Below are 19,287 nucleotides of genomic sequence, written 5' to 3' on the forward strand. Positions count from 1 at the left end.
AGTGAGAAATGTTCCATGAAAGCTTACATTAAAATATAGCAGTTAGTCTTTGAAGTGCCGTAATGACTTTTTTTTTTTTTTTGCTTTTGTGTTGTTTTGTGTTTCTTGTTAAAATGCACAGACTTACTTGGCTACAACTCTGAACACTTCTTCTCCTTTGCTAGATTGCTTGTAGCACTGACACGGGGCATTGTTACATAAGAAAAATATTTTTCTCATGCAGAAGCACCTACTATATCCTTTCAGGATTACTCAACACTCTGCCACCTCAGGACACAACTACTGCATCTCTGCTTCATTCTGCTGACCAAATCCCCCAGAAGTCACCCTCAATTTCTTGACACAACAATTAATTTTCGCCAGTAGCTTTGCAAATACTTATTTGGAACACCAGGAAAAAGTTGCTAAACCTGTGTGAACATCAATCAGATGTACTGAATGTCACAGCATACCTAAATGCTAGAAAAGTCTTCAGGCAGGTTTGTTTGTTTATAATCTCACCCATTATATTCTGGTTCTGTTTCCCACTCTAGCATGTCAACATTGTAAATTCCAGACACTGTAATAATGTACATCATGTTTAATTATACTCTTCATTTGGCCACTGATTCTTTTATATAACCACACTTCTGATCTCATAAGCACACTTTATGGCTGGAGGCAAATTATCGGTGCAAATGAAAAGACTAAATTGTGTATGACATTTTCTGTCAACATCTTTTGCATTGTGAGTTTCATTGGTTAGTCAAACCTCCACAAAGTACTTCACAGTGGAGCATGAATATTTTTATAAACTGTTGTGCAGTATCAAAGAACTGAAGTGAACCAAAGATTGTGAAGTATATTGCCACACAGGTTCCGTACATCTGGCAATCGAAATAATCTAAACCAGAAGGAGAAAGCAGTTGTGAGTGCTGTGCCACATACCAAAATGCCTTCCGAACAGATTGCTTTGTGTAATACAAGCAAATGAATCTTGTTTCATTCTACAGGGAGGCACTAAGAAATGATTAGGTATGTATGTTTCCCTACTGAAGCCTCACAGCCCCTTTCTGCAAATCCACCTTTTCACATGTAATGGGGTCTTATTTCTTAGGGGGCCAAAATCCTGTTGGATTCAGTCTGCCTTTTCAGTGGGATGACATCAGCAGCACAGCAGCACTGTATACAAGCCATGCGTACTCTGAAACTGCAAAGGGAGTCTCTGATAAAGTGCTGATAGACCTATGCAACAGGATTTTAGTCATTGTTTCTCAGCAGGTTGTGATGAAAGATAACCAGACACAGTATATTAGAGCATATGATTTATAAGATGGAGTGACTTGTCAAACTGCAATGCTTATTCACTATGTACAATTAGCTTTTGTGTTCTGAAATTCTGCATCTATTCTTCTTCTTCCTAGTATTTAATTATCAGAATTAATTATGCAGCACTATTTGTTCATCTGCTTGTTTTCAAAGTACGTATGCACTGAGAAATTATAAATCATCTCTTTCTTTCTTTTACTTACCACAAGAAAATTGTTTGCTCTAACTGTCATCTACATCCATGTCAAAATATCATAGCAAATGGCATGAACTGGTAACATTCACTCTAGGTCTTCATCACCAACTCTGGCTTCTTTATCATGTCAAGGATGTATGCTAAGGGCATATTCTAATGTGATATTTTAACCTAGAGAAAGGCAGCTGACTCCTGAGAACAGCTGTGGGTTTATAATTTTTTCCATCTGGACTGTCAAGGTGGATAGCAATAATAAAAAAAATACAATACTCTTCATCTTTAGCCAATATTCTATTCCGGGAATGCGGTAACTGCATCTATTGATTCTGGCCATTTCAGATTGAGAAGAACTTTCTTTCAATTTTTGTTTTTGAAGAATTTACTAGAAATTGTATGATTTCGATATTCACGATGGAGACAACTTGAGTATTCAAAGTGGGAGAAAAGAAGCATGGATTTTCCCATCTTTCATTCACACATGGAAGTTCACCCTCTGTTGAACTACTGGAAATCTCACATCCCTCAAAATGGATTCAGCCTGGGGAACCAGTTCTCACACACTCAGCTGTTTCATTATCTGTCACTGGATAATTCAAATGGCACAATTTCATGGGGTAAATCCTTTTGAACTACCTGAGACTTATTTAGAAGCAGTGTTAGGGCTGTATTGCTGTTCCCCAGATTCTGAGTGTGTTAGCACATGCTTTAACTACATTTGATACCTGCAGTGTCTAGCCATAAGAGCTTAAAACTGTAATGCTCATCATGAGGAGGGACATGCTTCTGAATAAACAAGGACAGTATTGTACTGTAAGTTCTCTTGTAATTACAGTAGGACTGCAGTATCCCTGGGGATTGTTTCCAAGCCCTCTGTGGATAACAAAAATTGTGGATATGCAAACCCTATCTATGTACAGTGTAGATTCTAGTTCTTCTAGTGGTAATACACTCTTTTGGTAATACACCTTGGACATATATATTTCTGGGATTTTTTAATTTAATATTTTCAGCCATTGGATAACTGAAACCACAAGTCTTGATCCTGTAGATACAGTGGTCCTACTGTATAGGACTTATGCGGTGACAGCAATTAATTTGACCCAGTGCTTCACAGTGGAACTTAAGCAACACTAATATTCTCTGGATGGATGGATGGAGACATTTATGTGTCTTCAAATGTAAGCAATTTATCAATGTCCTCTAATTTATATGACAGGGACTTTTCAGGTCTTCAGGTAAACTGTAGCAAGCCAGTGCTTATGTAACCTGATGCCAGTTTACAGAAGAGAAAATCCATCCAGAGAAGAATTACAAAGGACATTCCCAATAACATGCATTATTTACTGCAGTTGCAGTTTGGGTACTGCAGCACCATTTATGCACAGATGAGCACCAAAAGAAGCTTCAATTGAAATACTTGAAACAGGAAGGAAGAAAATGAAACACAGTGAAAACTTACTGATCTGTTACTGGCTAGTATGCCAAAGAAATGAGATTTTTTTTCCCCCAGGCAGATACCTGTTTGCATTACCTTGGGTAGCCTCTCATCTACAGCTTAATATTAATAATCTGGAGTTTTGTACTTTACAGATCAGCTTGATTGTTTTACATCATCAATCCCTTGGTGTCTGAGAAGGGGAAATAGTATCTGATGAGCGACTGCTGATTCTGACTCATATCTTCTTCAAGTGTGATCTTAATAGACTTACTAAAAAGACTAGGATCTTGGAATATGTTTCCACCTTGAAGCTTTTTGGAGACCAAAATCCCATTTTTCAGTTTGTTTTTCTTCACATCATTCATTATAATTCCATAGGAATAGCTTCTTGTGGTATTAATGAAAATAGAATAGAAAGAGGCTACATATGGACTACTTGTGGATTATACTGTAAAGAGAAGGAAACAAAACACTTGAACCCAGCAGAGAACAGCTGGTATAACTATAGGAAGGGGAGAGTGAAAGAGGCTCAACTGGAGATTGACAAAGCACTTTAATCATCCCCTGATGTGCATGTTTCTTGAATGTACTTTGTCTTGATTCTTTTGTACTGATTGCTATTCAAGACAATCAAGACAAGACCTGGAGTTGGATGAATTGACATTTCTTGTAAGTACTGCTTTGTGTTTCTGCTTGTGTTCAGCAACTGGTGTCTGGAGGCATGATGTCTCTAATGCCGAAAGTAATTACAGACAGGATGACTAACAGCCATTCACAATCTGATATGGAGCAAGATGAAAACGAATCTTTGTACTTGGAAAGGACAGTATCTTCTAGAATAAGTAGCAGACCTCCGTGTGCTTCTATTCCCACTGAAAGTCACCAACAGCCCTTGAATATATTCACCAGGCCAAGCTCACTGGGCAGAGTAGATGAGATTCCGTGACAAAGTAATTGCCACATCTGTAGCCCTGCTAGCTCACTGCATAATACAGTCTTATGGGGTGACTTGTTTTGCTGAGTTTTGAATTTCTGGGGAAATTTCTCTTTGTTATGAAGTAGAAATATAGAGACTCATAGAGGAGAATAGCTAAAAGTTCCCCAGAGTCCAGCCCTTTCTCCTTAACTGGCACTTAAAGTCTCAATAACTCACTCTGACACATTTGTAGGAGAAAGAAAGGGGAAAAACCCATTTCTATACATACAGTTGCATGAAATTACAGTACAGAGTTGTGCATGCTGTTTTCTTTATTGCACACATACTTAGGAACAAACTGAACAGAGCAACAACTCGAGGAGGTGGGGAGAGGAAGCAGAAATCCAAGTGGATGGAAGGGAGAATCTGCCATCAAGAGACCAACTGCCTTACCTTCTTGCAGTGCTTGTGAAATGCAGAGGCTGTGGCTTTGAAATAGGAGAGGCCAAAGGTAGGCAGACTTCTTCCTTAAGCCCGGATGCCCGGATGTTTCAGCGAGACCCGTATGTCTCGCACTATCCCAGGCAGGGGAATAATGGCGTCCTGCGCCAACACATTAAGTGCCAGTGGACCGGGAAGTGTGAAGACACAAGAGTTACCTGAGTGACAGGAATGAAGGGAGTGATTTGACAGAGCCAAAAGGGAGGGAATCTATCATCATCATCAACACCACCAGGCTCTAGTCATCTGGCTACCTAGCTGTTTGGGGTTTTTTAGCACTGTTTATTTTTTTTGGGGGGGGGGGAATGCTAGATTCTCTTTGACACTGGCTAAACAACAAAGGAACCAAGACTTCAAGGGCAGAACACATACAGAGACCCAAGAATTTCCCCCCAGCAATAAGAAAAGGATGAAATTCACAGAAAAGCCCAAACATTACAAAATGATACCTAGCTTTAGACTGTCTGCTTTGTTTCCTTTTCCCTCTTTTTTTAGCAGCTGGGGGAAAGAGAGAGAGAGAGAAAGAAGACACTTTACTCATTATTGAAGCCATGATAGTGTACCTGAATTTGATTGTGTGACAACTCTTCACATTAATAAAAAGCTGGGGCATTTTAAATTCCCAGGGCAACATTAGAAGTGATCCAGCCATCACTTCTGCCTGGCAACCTGGAGATAAGAATGAGTGGGATCAATCACACCTAGTGTAGGTCAGAAAGGGCAGCCCAAGCAAAATCCCAGCAAAAGCAAGTTCCCTCTGTCTTGGTCTGGGGTTTTGCTTAGCCTTCCTTGTGAGGCTTTTATTACAAGTATGCCTGTACAGAAGCTTGCGTGGCTTATTGTTATGGATACAGAATGGGCTAGATTGCAAGGGAATTCTGGTGAATGATATCCGGCTTGGATGATATCCTAAGCAGTTTGGTGTCTGTCCTGAAAAGGATAAAAAGCTGATCCCACAGCTACAAATACTGAACACACTACACCAGAACAACCCCCGTCCTCTGAAGATGCCGGCCACAGAGACTGGTGAAACGTTAGGAAGAAAAACCTTCAGAACATGGTCAAACAGCCCAAAAAGCCTACAACCAGTCTGGTGTCTATGAGTTTCACATCAGGGTAACTGAGAGGGTTAGGATTGCAGAGCCATCTCCTTCACCACTATCCTATCAATCGTTTATTGTCCAGTCACCCCATCTCAAATGGTTCTGATGGGTCACATTTGCAGTTGACACTCTTGGTCGTCCCTGTTGAATTATTTCCATGTATACCAAAACAATCTGAGATTTATCAAGAGCCCAGATATATTCATATCACATTTGTCATATTTATTTTAAGAAGTTCACTTCAGTCATTGCCTAAAATAAGTGTAATTGATTGTTCTGTTCTGCTGTAGTCTAAAATATCCACCGATCAGAGCAAATCAGAGGTTCATATTCTCTCTTTCATTGAATAGGTAAGGTCTGAACACAGAGTGGAACGAGGTACCTCAGCCAAGCCCTGTCCAATCGCAGCAACCCAGGGATCACTCTTTTCTTCTCTAACATCCAATATATTTTCACTTGGTTTCTGCCATTTGCTACCTATCCTGGTGATAAAAGAAATCTTTCCCAGGCTTTTTCTGTATCAAAGAGGTGCCACTGAGAAAACTGTCAGTGGTGGTGGGCAAAATCCCATTTTTTTTTTTTTAAAAAAAATTATCATAGCTGAAGTGTTTCTCGCAGGACTGATGTTTTTTTTTTTGGGGGGGGGGCTCCTTTACTCCAAATTTCCCCAGACTCCATTCTTTAAAAAAATTATCCACAGAAAAGCAAAGGAGAATTGCTATATAAACTTATTAGGAGGTTGCTTTGTAAAACTAATCCTGGGAAAACTCACAGGAAATCTAGATTTGGATGCATAAATCCACCTTTCCCATGGAGGGCTTTTGCAGCAAAACATCTTTGTACCACTGGCTCTGTGTAGGATTTTCTGAGTCCTATACCCTTGAAAGCTGAGAAGAGGCATTTGTGAAGGTAAGCTCAAATACAATTAATTGCAATGTTGGTTATCTCTCAGTTTCTTTGACGTTGAGAGGGAGATCAACTGGATTATTTCAAGATTTCTTTGCAAAGTATTTGCTGGAATCAAGAACATCATGGAAATAACTTTCTAATAAATATGGGTGTTACATAACAGCACTGATGTTACCTGTCTGTCATGGGTTTGGAGGGAAAGTTCCATCCTATGGGGAGTGGAAGGCGGGACATCAGGAGGAGGGGCTGTACTGTATAAATATGTGATGCCTGTGTGGTGAAGAGGAGATGCTGAGACAGACTGTGAGACACTGGGTTGGGACGAAGCAGCAGCTGGGGAGAAGAAGCTGTTGTGGGAGTCTGGGTGTCTGACAGGGTACTACTGTGTGTCAGAGTACCAACCTGAAAGGTTCAGGGGTCTGTTGGTTAGCCAGAACTGATGGGTTCAGGGTCTGTGCTTTAAGTTAAAGGTTCTAGGTGAACCAAACTGTATGCTGGTGTGTGTGAAAATAAGCCACGTTACTTTATTTTATTCACCTGATTGCTTATTTTTCCTTGTGTGTATTTAAAATAAACTTTATTCTTTTTGTTGTTTAAAAATCCATCCCTGGTCTGTGTGACTTATTATAGGGAATGGTTGGTGGCAGCTTAGTAACTGTGTGATAGATCCCAGTAGGTCTGGGTTTGTCACATTGATTGGTGTCCAGCGTGTGGGATACGACTGGTCCAGTTGTCCAGTGGTCCAGCAAAGCCTTGGCAAGTGTGCCCAGAGCAAGGGGGGTCTAGTCAGGGACAGTCTGAGGCGCGTAGGTAATCTTCTAGGTGTACCTCACGGGGAGGTGCGCTAGTAGAAGAACGTGCCAACTGGGGAGACTTAGATTAAGGTGCTCTGAGGCAGCCTAGTTTTGGCGGGAAAAAGCTGAGGAAAAACTGCGTAGCAACAGCGAGCTAGCTTGCCAGCTGAGAGGCCCAGCAGAGGGGGGTAGGCTCTGACTCGATACTGTTGCAAGTAGTGCTGAAGAACAGCAGCAATCTCTAGGGAGAGCTGGTTCTGAGGCAAAAAGGAAAAAAAGTGGTCGTTTTATTTTGAGGCTTGACTTTTTAAAGCAGCCTGTTCTGAGGGGGGGGGTTATGCCCTTGACTCGAAGCCAAGTAGCAGACATGAGTGAAGTGAAAGACCCCCAGATTGACCAAGGTTCTGAGGATGAATTTGGCTCAGTGCAAGGTGACAGCACAGGAGAGCAGAACCCAGAACTTAGAAAATTGATCCTAGCCCAACAGCATGAACTGAGGGTGAGGGAAATGGAGGAAAGATTAGAGAGAGAGAAAATGGCATTTGAATTAGAGCGAGAGAGAGAGAGGATGGAGAGAGAAGAAAGAATGGAGAGAGAGAAGATGGCGTTTGAATTAAGAAAACTGGAACTGATGAACCAGAACAATAATAATAATAGGGATTCTGAGGGAGGCCAACTGTCTAAGGCTGACCTGAAGAAATTCCCTGTGTACCACAAGGGAGATTGTCCTGAGGTGTTCTTTTCCTTAGTGGAAAGAGCGTTTGTGGACTTCTCAGTGAGGGAAACTGAGAAGATGACCATCATGCGGTCTTTAATCAGTGGTAGCCTGGCTGAGGTTTATGCCGAGATGCCTGAGGAATTGATGAAAGATTTTGCAGAGTTTAAAAAACTGGTGTTTGCAAGACATGGGATAAATGCAGAGCAGCTGAGACAAAGATTCAGGTCCCTCACTAAAAAACCAAAACAAGATGAGAGAGAATCAAAATATACCAGAAAATGCTATTTCTGTCAGGGAAAGGGTCATCTAATCTCAGAGTGTGAGAAATTAAAGCAGCTAAAAGGAATGGTGCCTCAGAATTCTAGTGGGACCAAGCCAAAAGCTGTGTTCTGTGTCCAGAAAGAGCAAAGCTCATTGTCACAGAGGGAGCCTGTTGCCATGACTACTCAGTCTGGAACAGCTACCTCTGCTGATCAGGCTGAGGAAAATGGTCCTCTTGGGGAGGTAAAGCGCTGCTTGCTGGTAAAAACAGATTCTCAGTTGTTTGAGACAGCCGGGGTGGACGTAGGAATACTTGACCGTCAGTATAGGGGGCTGCGGGACACTTGTTCCCAGGTAACCCTGTGCCATCCAGATATTATTCCTAGGGAGTTTATAATCCCAAATGAGAGCATGAAGGTGGCAGGGATTGAGGGGCAGATAATCTCTCTGCCAGTAGCAGAGGTACCTGTCAACTTTCAAGGCTGGAGGGGAGATTGGCGGATAGCGATTTCATCGACTCTGCCAGCAGCCGTGCTCGTGGGAAATGACCTGGCTGAACATGTGAAACGGGTGCTAGTGATTACACGCTCACAAGCCACCACAGGGACAGTTCAGGGGGGTAATGATGAGCCAGAGACGGAAGCAGAGGGGAGTTCAGAAGCTGTGGTGGAAACCTTAACCACAGACAGCAGATTTGGACAGGAGCAGAAGGCAGACGCCACTCTCCAAAAGTGTTTTGAACAGGTGACTGACGCCCAGCTAGCACCTGAAACCCCAGTGAGATTTCTGGAGAAAAAGGGGATTCTGTATAGAGAGACCCTGAGGAATATCTCAAAAGGGGGAGATGGGATCAGGAGTCAGCTAGTGGTACCTGAAAAGTATCGCCCCATGATCTTACAAAGGGGTCACTCTGACATGTTTGCTGCACACTTAGGAGTGAACAAAACACAGCAGAGAATCACACAGAATTTCTACTGGCCTGACATAGGGAAGCAGATCAGGGAGTTCTGTAAACAATGTGATGTGTGTCAAAGGCAGGGGAATAACCGCGACAGGACCAAAGCAAAGTTGTGCCCTTTGCCTGTGATTGACACTCCGTTCAAATGCATAGGGGTGGATATTGTGGGACCTTTGCCCAAGGCCACAAAGAGGGGGAATAGGTTCATACTAACAATTGTGGACCATGCCACAAGGTATCCTGAAGCCATACCCTTGACAAACATCGAAACTAACACAGTGGCAGATGCTTTGGTGGGGTACATGTCCAGGATGGGATTTGCCTCAGAGATAATCACAGATTTGGGCACATCGTTCACGTCAAAGCTCATGAAACGCTTATGGCAAATCTGTGGAATAAAGCACAAGGAAACCACTGCTTATCATCCGGAAAGTAATGGGTTAACTGAGAAGTTCAATGGGACTCTAATGCGCATGATTAGGGCTTACTTGGCAGAGAATCCAAACAATTGGGACCAGAAGCTGCAATCCCTTTTGTTTGCTTATCGATCAGTGCCACAAGCCAGTACCGGGTTCAGTCCATTCGAACTTTTATTTGGGAGAAGGGTGAAAGGGCCCCTTGATTTGATAAAACAAAATTGGGAGCAGATCACCCAGGATGACCCACAAGACGTTGTGACTTACATAGACACCTTGATGAATGACCTAAAGCGAAATCTAGAGCTGGCAGCAGAAAACCTGCAAGCGCAGAAGGTCAAACAGAAAACATGGTATGACCGCAAAGCTAGAGAGAGGCACTTTGACCCAGGGGAGGAGGTGCTTTGGCTTAGGCCCTGCAGAGAGAATAAGCTGCAGCTCAAATGGGCAGGACCATATAGGGTCATTTCCAAGATGTCAGACCTGAACTACCTAATAGAGCAAGAGGAGAACCAAGCAAGGAGGGTGGTTCACGTGAATGCCCTAAAACCCTACTACAGAGGGGAACAGAGGGTTTTATTCGCGATAAAAGCAGCTGAGAGTGAGGAAGCTGAATTACCCTTCTGGGAGGGTAGAGGGGAAGTAAAATACAACCCAGAGGAGGTAAAGATCAGTCCTGCACTCACCCAAGACCAGCAGCAAGAATTAAAAATGCTGCTTAATAAATATCAACAGGTATTTTCCAACAAGCCGGGGATAGTGAAGGGAGTGATGCATCGGATCCACACAGGGGATGCACCCCCGCAGGCAGTATCCCCATACCGAGTAACGGGACCCTATAGGGACAAGGTGCGGAAGGAGCTGGACGAAATGCTGAGGGAGAACATAATCGTCCCCTCTTCTAGCCCCTGGTCCTCTCCAATAGTCCTTGTGGACAAGCCTGATGGGAGCATTAGGTTTTGTGTTGATTACAGGAAGTTAAACCGTGTAACCACTCCTGATGCCTACCCAATGCCCAGGCTAGACAACCTGATTGAAACCATAGGGGGTTGTCGGTTCATCTCATCATTGGACCTGGTAAAGGGATATTGGCAATTAAGAATTGATCCCAGGGATCAAGAAAAGACTGCCTTTTGCAGCCCTTTTGGTCTCTATGAGTTTCGAGTCCTGAGCTTTGGTCTCAGGAATGCACCAGCCACATTCCAAAGGCTGATGGACCAGACCTTGGCAGGGCTCAATGACTTTACAGTGGCCTACATTGACGACATAGGGATCTTCAGTAATACCTGGGAAGATCACCTGATACACCTGGAGTTAGTGCTGCAGAGGTTAAGTGCAGCAGGGCTAACAGTAAAGGCCAGCAAGTGTCAGCTGGGTAGCCCAGAAATAAAATACTTGGGTCACATGGTAGGGGGAGGAATGATAAAACCCCTGGAGGCCAAAATAGAAGCTGTTCGTGATTGGCCTAGACCCAACACCAAGAAAAAGGTCAAATCATTTCTTGGGTTGGTGGGCTACTACAGAAAGTTCATCCCGAGGTTTAGCGAGATTGCGGCTCCGCTGACCGATCTGACGAGGAAGACGGCTGATGACCGCATCCCGTGGACCAGCGACTGTGAGGCGGCGTTCCAGAGGTTGAAGGAGGCGTTAATCAACTATCCTGTCCTGCGTGCTCCAGACTTCGACCGGGAGTTTATCATCTACACCGATGCGTCTAACAGCGGGGTAGGAGCAGTTCTGTGCCAAGAGGATGAGAATGGTGACCAGCATCCAGTGTCCTACCTGAGTAGGAAACTTCAAAAAGGTGAGAGACATTTGGCAACCGTGGAGAAGGAGTGTTTGGCCATAGTCTACGCGATCCAGAAGGCCAAGCCTTACATCTGGGGAAGACATTTTGTTCTGTGTACTGACCATTCACCATTGCAATGGTTAAAGACAATGAAAACCCACAATAGCAAACTTATGAGGTGGGCTTTGAACTTACAGGACTATGACTTTGAAGTGAAGGTGGTCAGAGGGTCAGTGAACTGTGTTGCTGACGCCTTATCAAGAAGACCTGAAGACTGAAGACGGCGAAAGAACATGGACTATATGTATATAATGAAAACAAAAAGTTAAAATGTACCTGGTTTTGAATTTGGTTGGTATTAATAAAGGTAAATTGATGTACTGTATATGGTAAAATGTTTAAATGCATATTTGCTATGGTTAACTTGGAGTGTAAGTATATGTAAGTATTATATGGTATGTATAAATGTTGTTGTGTATTTTATGCAGGTTGTTTTTTTGGTGAAAAGCACTTTTAGCTTTCCCCCTACAAAACAACTTTTAAAGAGGGGAGGTGTTACATAACAGCACTGATGTTACCTGTCTGTCATGGGTTTGGAGGGAAAGTTCCATCCTATGGGGAGTGGAAGGCGGGACATCAGGAGGAGGGGCTGTACTGTATAAATATGTGATGCCTGTGTGGTGAAGAGGAGATGCTGAGACAGACTGTGAGACACTGGGTTGGGACGAAGCAGCAGCTGGGGAGAAGAAGCTGTTGTGGGAGTCTGGGTGTCTGACAGGGTACTACTGTGTGTCAGAGTACCAACCTGAAAGGTTCAGGGGTCTGTTGGTTAGCCAGAACTGATGGGTTCAGGGTCTGTGCTTTAAGTTAAAGGTTCTAGGTGAACCAAACTGTATGCTGGTGTGTGTGAAAATAAGCCACGTTACTTTATTTTATTCACCTGATTGCTTATTTTTCCTTGTGTGTATTTAAAATAAACTTTATTCTTTTTGTTGTTTAAAAATCCATCCCTGGTCTGTGTGACTTATTATAGGGAATGGTTGGTGGCAGCTTAGTAACTGTGTGATAGATCCCAGTAGGTCTGGGTTTGTCACAATGGGGAAATATGGGAAAATGAAAACATTCAGAGTGAAAATATTTGGAAAACAAAGCAGTCCAGAAATAACCTGAAGAGTTTCCAAGAATTAAGTGGGAAATAAAATAGATACTCTGTGTTTTGGGGACAAGAATACTCTTAGGTATGAAAAATAGAAGTTAATAATAATATAATCATATGTAATCAAGTAAGTTTGGACTTATGACAACCCTGTTCAGGGTTCTTCAGAAGTGGTTTAACATTCTCTTCTTCTGTGGGTATCCTAGAAATATGCAGTTTGCTCAAGGCCGCACAGGCTGGCTCTACTTTCAGGATTAAAATGTAGTTAATTAGAAACAGGTCATGTTTGAGCCAAGAATGAAGCTTTTTCTGCAGGATCCCAACAGAGAATACAACAATGCACCTGTGAAAAATAAACATATGTTAGTGTGCAATAGTCAGAAGGAAGACATAGCAGTGTCACATTGTAGAATATTTGATTTTTTTAATTTACTGTGTTTCTGTTACAGAAAGCTGTGTCTACTGATGTATATATATGCTTCTTTTCTGCTTATGCGCTTACCGTATTCACAGTGCAACAGTGGCTGAAACCTTTTGAGTAGCTATGTGGGCATTAACTCAGTGTTATGCCTGCAGTAGCTACAATCACATCAAGGCCGAAGTGCTCTCTACGAAGCACTTCCACTGGTGCAGTTGGTTGAAACAGGAACCACACACCCAATTATGCAATTGACGTGCACAGTCCTTGTTGCCAGGATGGAATGCACAGCACATTTATGTTAATGTACAGAGAGCTCAGTGAGTTGGGCACCTGGTTGCAGAGACACAGGTCCCCTATGTGCATCTCAGAAGGCCCAGCCTATGTGCCCTTAGGCAAGCTGCACAGTCCCAGGGTGCTCTCCAGAAGAAGAGAATGGTAAACCACTCCTGAAAAGGGTTGTCATAAGTCAGAACTGATTTGAGAGCGCACAACATTACATTATGTCTCATTGAACAGGATTCCAGCCAATAACTAGCTGCTGTCTAAAATTTTGAGCATATGCATATTACAGACTGTCACACTGGAAACACAGAAGTCAACAGAACTTGGATGTATTACATAAGGTGACGGTCGGGATCCATACACACTTTCACAGTCCACCACAGCCCTTCATTTATGTAGGTTTAATAAGCCTTGGCACTAAGCACAGAGCTGTCTCAGACAGAACCAGAGAATTATACCATTTGGCCCAATGTTACAAACAGAATTTAGATCCAACATTCTCTTTAAAAAAGAATTCAGGGTGTCTAATAGCAATAACACACAAAATTAACACATCCAAATGAGAAAGCATGATGATTAGTAACACATGCACAAAAAGAAATGAACTATCCCACTTAACATTTGTCAGCAAACAAATAGACTTAAAATATAAAAGTGTGACTAAAAACAGGCTTGTTTGATGGGAGAAGAAATACCAGCTAGCTACCTGACAGTAGCCAATGAGAAGGCTCTTTCTTGTGTTTTTGCCAAATACAGTACACAAATTTGCCCTAGTGTCAACATACTCTGGTTTGTTGCAAACCTCTATTATAGATTTTTTTTTCATCTCTTACCATGACCTCTAAATGGAGGACCCTGGGATTAGACCTGCTGCATGCTCCCCACTGAGCTACAGTCCAGGCTTCAAATATCTTGAAGCAGAGTTCTAAGTTTGTGATCTGAAACTTTAAATTTTGAAGGGCATATGTAGAAGGTGAGATTGTCATCCTCGAAGGATTTGTTCTGATAAAACACTTTAGAGGCTTATCTCTAAGGATGGGTGAACCTCCCTTTCTGTTTACCGTTTAGGATGTGAGTGTAAGAGAGTAAGATTGTGTCACTCTCTGTAGGGATTGCATCATGAAAAGCTTTTGCCACCTTCGGCTATTTTTTGTCCAAAATCTAGCAGCCTGAAATGAAAAAAGGGCTTGCAACTAATTAATAAATATGTGGACTATTGTTATGGTGACAAAGCTTTAAGATCCACTTTGGGGAAAATGTGTATGTTGTTAAGCATTCCCTTTGTACTGTAATCTTAATGCATATCTGTCCAGGCATGGAACTCATTGAGAAATACAAGCCCCCAGTAAGCATTAAAGGTGAACACTTATGGGAATGCTTTTATGATGCCCGTTCCAATGGGTAGCTTGGAATATTGACTTTGACTGCTGCATTATTGGCTTAGCACTCTGGAAGGAGCAAATGTGAAAAAAGTGTAGTACAAAGTAATGGAAAGTCAGAAAAAAGACTCAAGGGCAAAAGGATAGAGATAAATTGGAGGGGGGGGGAGAAAGGAGAAAGGCAAAGAAAAAGTTTTATGACCTCCTTTCCAGAAAGAGTGCCAGACTTAAAGCTTCATAAATCTATGGCTACAGGAGCAACCATATAGTCCACTTGCCTGCAAACATGCACCTTCCATCCACTGGGCTTAAACATACATAGGGGTTGTACTCTCATCTTGAGCATGATGGAGGAGAACCCTTCCCTAAATGACTGGAGGCTGCCTGAATCCCAGTCCTCTTTTCAGACAGGACTGTTCGGATTGGGTGTCACTTGTATATTCAGCCAACAAAAAAATGAGAGAGAAAAGGTGCATTGGCACCAAATGAATGCTGATAGGTTTTATTTGCATCAGAAGTCATTACTTTTGTAAATTTTCTTATTTTTGCCAATCAAATGGAAATGTCTCCAGAAGTCCAGTTGAACAAGACTTTTACATGTGCCTCATTTAGAAGATAAAAGAAGAAAATCAGAAATACTACCGTAAGTATAACAACCGTTATAAAGTTGTAGAGTTTTGAATTTGAGGTAATTCAAATTACATAGTAATTTAATTACAAATTACATAGTAATTTAATTACATAGTAATTTAATTACATAGTAGAAGTTCAGAGACCCACAGAGGAGACAAGTTCCCCAGAGTCCACCTCTTTCTCATTATCTGGCACTTAAAGCCTCAGTAACTCACACTGGGACAATTCTAGGAGAAAGAACCATTATTTACTTACGGTTGCTTACCGTAATATTACAGACTTGTGTATTTTGTTTTCTTTATTCCACACATATGTAGCAGATAACTGACCTCCAGGAAAGAGAGGGAAAGAGCACTTAGCAGAGACTCATGGCTCTCTTTGAATTCATGTCACTGGAAGTAACAGTGGCAGAGAGATTACAATCCAGATCTAATTTTTGTTAGTGAGCCTATAGCTTGACACTGCACAGGTGATCCAGTCGCAAACCCTCAGTGCAGACCCATTCTATGTCAGATCTACTCAGCCATCCAACCTCAATCTACACCATTCCATAGGGCAGTGGTCCCCAACCTTGGGCCTCCAGATGTTCTTGGACTAAAACTCCCAGAAGCCTTCACCACCACCTCTGCTGGCTAGGATTTCTGGGAGTTGAAGTCCAAGAACATCTGGAGGCCCACGGTTGGAGACAACTGGCATAGGAGATATAATTTCAAAAAAGCCTACTGGAAATGTTTACAACAGTGCTAGATACAGCTGTGCTTCATATTGCCCCTCAACCACAGAACTATGATTAGTTGAGAACTTCTGTTTTGGAATGTTGCTGGACCAACTCCATCCCAGGTCTCACTCCAGAAACACATTCCCAATACTTAGATTATATTTCATGCATCGAAGAAAATCCTTTTTGTGAGCATACAGCAAAAGCTGGTAGAAATTTGATCTTGATTGTTGCAGAAATGAAAAGAATTCACTGGATACAAGACACCATAACAGAGCCTGGCATGGCAAGAAGCAGCTTGAAAGCTTGGAGACTACTGAAAAGAGTGGGCAAGGATCCAAACAAAAGGACACTTGATGCAGATATAACCCCCAATCAAATAGCACACCAACCGTTCCTGGCAGGGAAGACCCACCGATTCAGAGTAAAAATAAAACATTAAAGAGTTAGCGAGATGAATCCAATGAACTTTCTCTGCTTTCATATTGCCGGAAATAGAGGAAGCCATAAGAAGATGCTGGAATGGCAAAGTGGCAGGACTTGTTATTAAAACTGGAATCACACTCCTGGCATCATGCAACCCATCACCCACATAACTAGTTTGCATTTAAAGAAGAGATGATTTTGCTGCAATAGGAGACAATTCAGTGCCAATGATAGTGGCAGTGGCCTTCATCTCTCTCTCTCTCTCTCTCTCTCTCTGTGTGTGTGTGTGTGTGTGCGCGTGTGTGTCCAGTCAAGCCTTCTCCTACACCTTTATGTATCTAGAAGTAGAGAAAGCAGAAGGTGGTCTTCAGCAAGAATCTAATCCCTGCTCCTTTTTCTGTGGATGTCTCTACGAAATCTTACATATCTATTCTTCCTGCGGTGTCTCAAGATTTTAATACAATAAAAATAAACATCACTGTGATTTCTCTTTTTACACTGTTTTAGAGTTCCTCTCCTCCCACCCTGGGAACTATTACACATTCAATTGATTATACTGACTGACATTTTGACTTCAACCCTATATACTCTTTCATGGGACTAATTCCCACTAAACGTCTGAGTAGGCATTATAGGATTTCATGTCAATGTATTTTATGCAAAATCACGATGAAGATATAGACTGAAGCACACCGTGGAGCTTTATGACAATTTTCTGCTTGCAGAAGCAAGATCGTTGCAGTTCAATGGGGTAGATTTAATGCTCGAATCCCAGCATCTCTCTACTGTCCTAATGCAAGGGAAAGCAGTATTTCTGGAAGCAGCCTTCTCAAGCAATGATGCAGATCAATAACACCCAACATACACAACAAAGGAGTAACACTGGCAGTTTCTGGAAATAATGCTTCTGTTTACATAAGCAGTGAATCAAACAGCCTGAAAGTGACAGCAACTCGGCTGAAATGAAATGCAATCTGAGGAGGGGGAGAATGACAACGACAAGGAGGTTTGCCCTTATGATAGGTGTGGTCTGTGAAATTTGTCAGTTTTAGTGCTTGCACTAATGTGGTGGTACAGTATATAAATCAAATCAAACTGGTGAATAAATGATATTACTGAATGGGTCCCTCTTCGCAGACAAGTCCAGCTCTCCAGCAAGAAGGATTGTAGTTTTGAATAAGATAAAAGGATTACAATAATTAGTGCCAATTAAGCTCTACAAAGTAATGGAGTACTGCAAACAAAGGATTTCACAAAGAGACTTCTAGCTTCTGGTATGGCTGAATCACTGACATCCTTTACTTCAATATTGGGCCCCGCTTGCCAGCCTAGAGTGTTTCTGGAAAGTGGGGTTTGTGACTTATTATTAACGAAAGGTGCAGTACAATTCTATAGGTGTCAAGCAAGTTCAAGGGGGCTGTAAGCAAAATGCTCTCTGTGGGTCCCCTGGAGAATTCTCCAGGTGATGAAGGAGGCAGCGTTGCTTGTGCTATAGTATTTGATTGTGGGCTGCACTGTTGTATGTGCTCCTCTGGGCAACATGGCTTGTTTGTTCTTTTGTTCATTCATTCCTCCTTCCCTCCCTCCCCTCCTTCACTAGCTGCCAGGAAGAGGTTTTTAATTTAAATAAAGATAAAACGATCAGAGAGCCCTGAGCAGTGTCAGCAAAAACACTCCTCTTGCCAGAACGTTTATGCTAGCTGGCCCTTGAAAGTTTATGATGATGGGTGTGTGGAATACATTTTCTGAATCTCCTTTCATTCTGTTTCACCCCATAGCCAGAACCAGTGGGCTTTCATGAACTGCATCTTAAATATCGTTCTCCACCTGTCAGATAAAGAGGGATATGTCCATGAAAGCTCCTGCCCAATAAAATGTGCAGTTGTTTTTGCTGTAACAGACTAACAGGGCTAAGATAAAGGTAAAGGTTCCCCTTGACATTTAGTCCAGACATGTCCGACTCTAGGGTGCGGTGCTCATCCCCGTTTCCAAGCCGTAGAGCCAGTGTTTGTAGACAGTTTCTGTGTTCACGTGGCCAGCGTGACTAGACACAGAATGCCATTCTGGCTCATAACCACTTCTGCTCCCATCCCACCACCTAGAAAACTAAAGGTGCTTCATTCCCACACTATGGCAGAAATATGGAGGTGCCTAACCAATGAAGGGCAATAAGCAGTGCCCCTTTAGAGCATCTTCCTTCCTTCTTCCCTTCCCAGGTTTCCCATGCATTGAGTTGAAAGAGTTAGGGGTGCCTGCAGGTAGAGAGGAGGCACAACGTGTTTTTAAAAAGGCACGATAACTCAGGGTTCAAATTATCTGAGACAGCAGCTTGTTTCTTACAAGGTGGTGGGGATGGTCTGTCCTTCAGTGTTGGGTGTTCTGCTGAGTTCCAGACATGAGCAAAGAGACTTGCAGATACAGACATGTTTACCTGCCAAAGGCCAAGCTCAAAAATGAAAGAAAGCTAGTTTACAAGATACAGGACATGAGAAATGTGTTAGAAAAGCTGGGCATTTTTCATTAGTTCAGGGAGCTCTGCTTCTTCACGTGCTGCTGCTAAATCTCATCTTGTCTTACCCTCAGTGATGGTTTATAGCTCCAGAAGGAAAGAGGAGACTGTGGGAAGAGGAGAGTCATAGTTCCCTGACATATTCCAGGCATGAGGAACAAGTGTGTCTTTTGAAACAGTTTCAGTAGCTTCCAGTGTATTCAGGCTTGGACTAGGATCTTCACCTAAGAGGAGATGTTTCCAACACTTGCTCCTTGCCTGTGAGCCTAAGACAGACCACAGGCCCATCTAGCTCACTCTTCAAATCACACAATGACCAAATAATGTACAGTATGTCATGTGATTGGATAAATCTTCACATAGGAGAGGGCCTATTTTAAACTAGTGTTGTTGTTGTTGTAGTTGCTGCACCAAACAGAGAATATCATGTGCTCACCATTTTCTCTTGTGAAATCT

The 19,287-nt window shown here is 42.4% G+C and overlaps 1 protein-coding gene across 1 annotated transcript; it reads left to right on the top strand.

Annotated features, from left to right (window-relative positions):
* Positions 1–6,515: 6,515 nt before the first annotated feature.
* Positions 6,516–11,911, top strand: LOC144586817 (uncharacterized). Its single transcript, XM_078385710.1, has 2 exons — positions 6,516–11,322; positions 11,505–11,911. Exons 1-2 carry the CDS (start codon positions 7,503–7,505, stop codon positions 11,510–11,512), a joined length of 3,828 nt encoding a protein of 1,275 aa, XP_078241836.1. The 5' UTR covers positions 6,516–7,502; the 3' UTR covers positions 11,513–11,911.
* The last annotated feature ends 7,376 nt before the right edge of the window (positions 11,912–19,287 follow it).

This window comes from Pogona vitticeps, chromosome 2, assembly GCF_051106095.1.
Source record: "Pogona vitticeps strain Pit_001003342236 chromosome 2, PviZW2.1, whole genome shotgun sequence".
Lineage (NCBI taxonomy): Eukaryota > Metazoa > Chordata > Lepidosauria > Squamata > Agamidae > Pogona > Pogona vitticeps.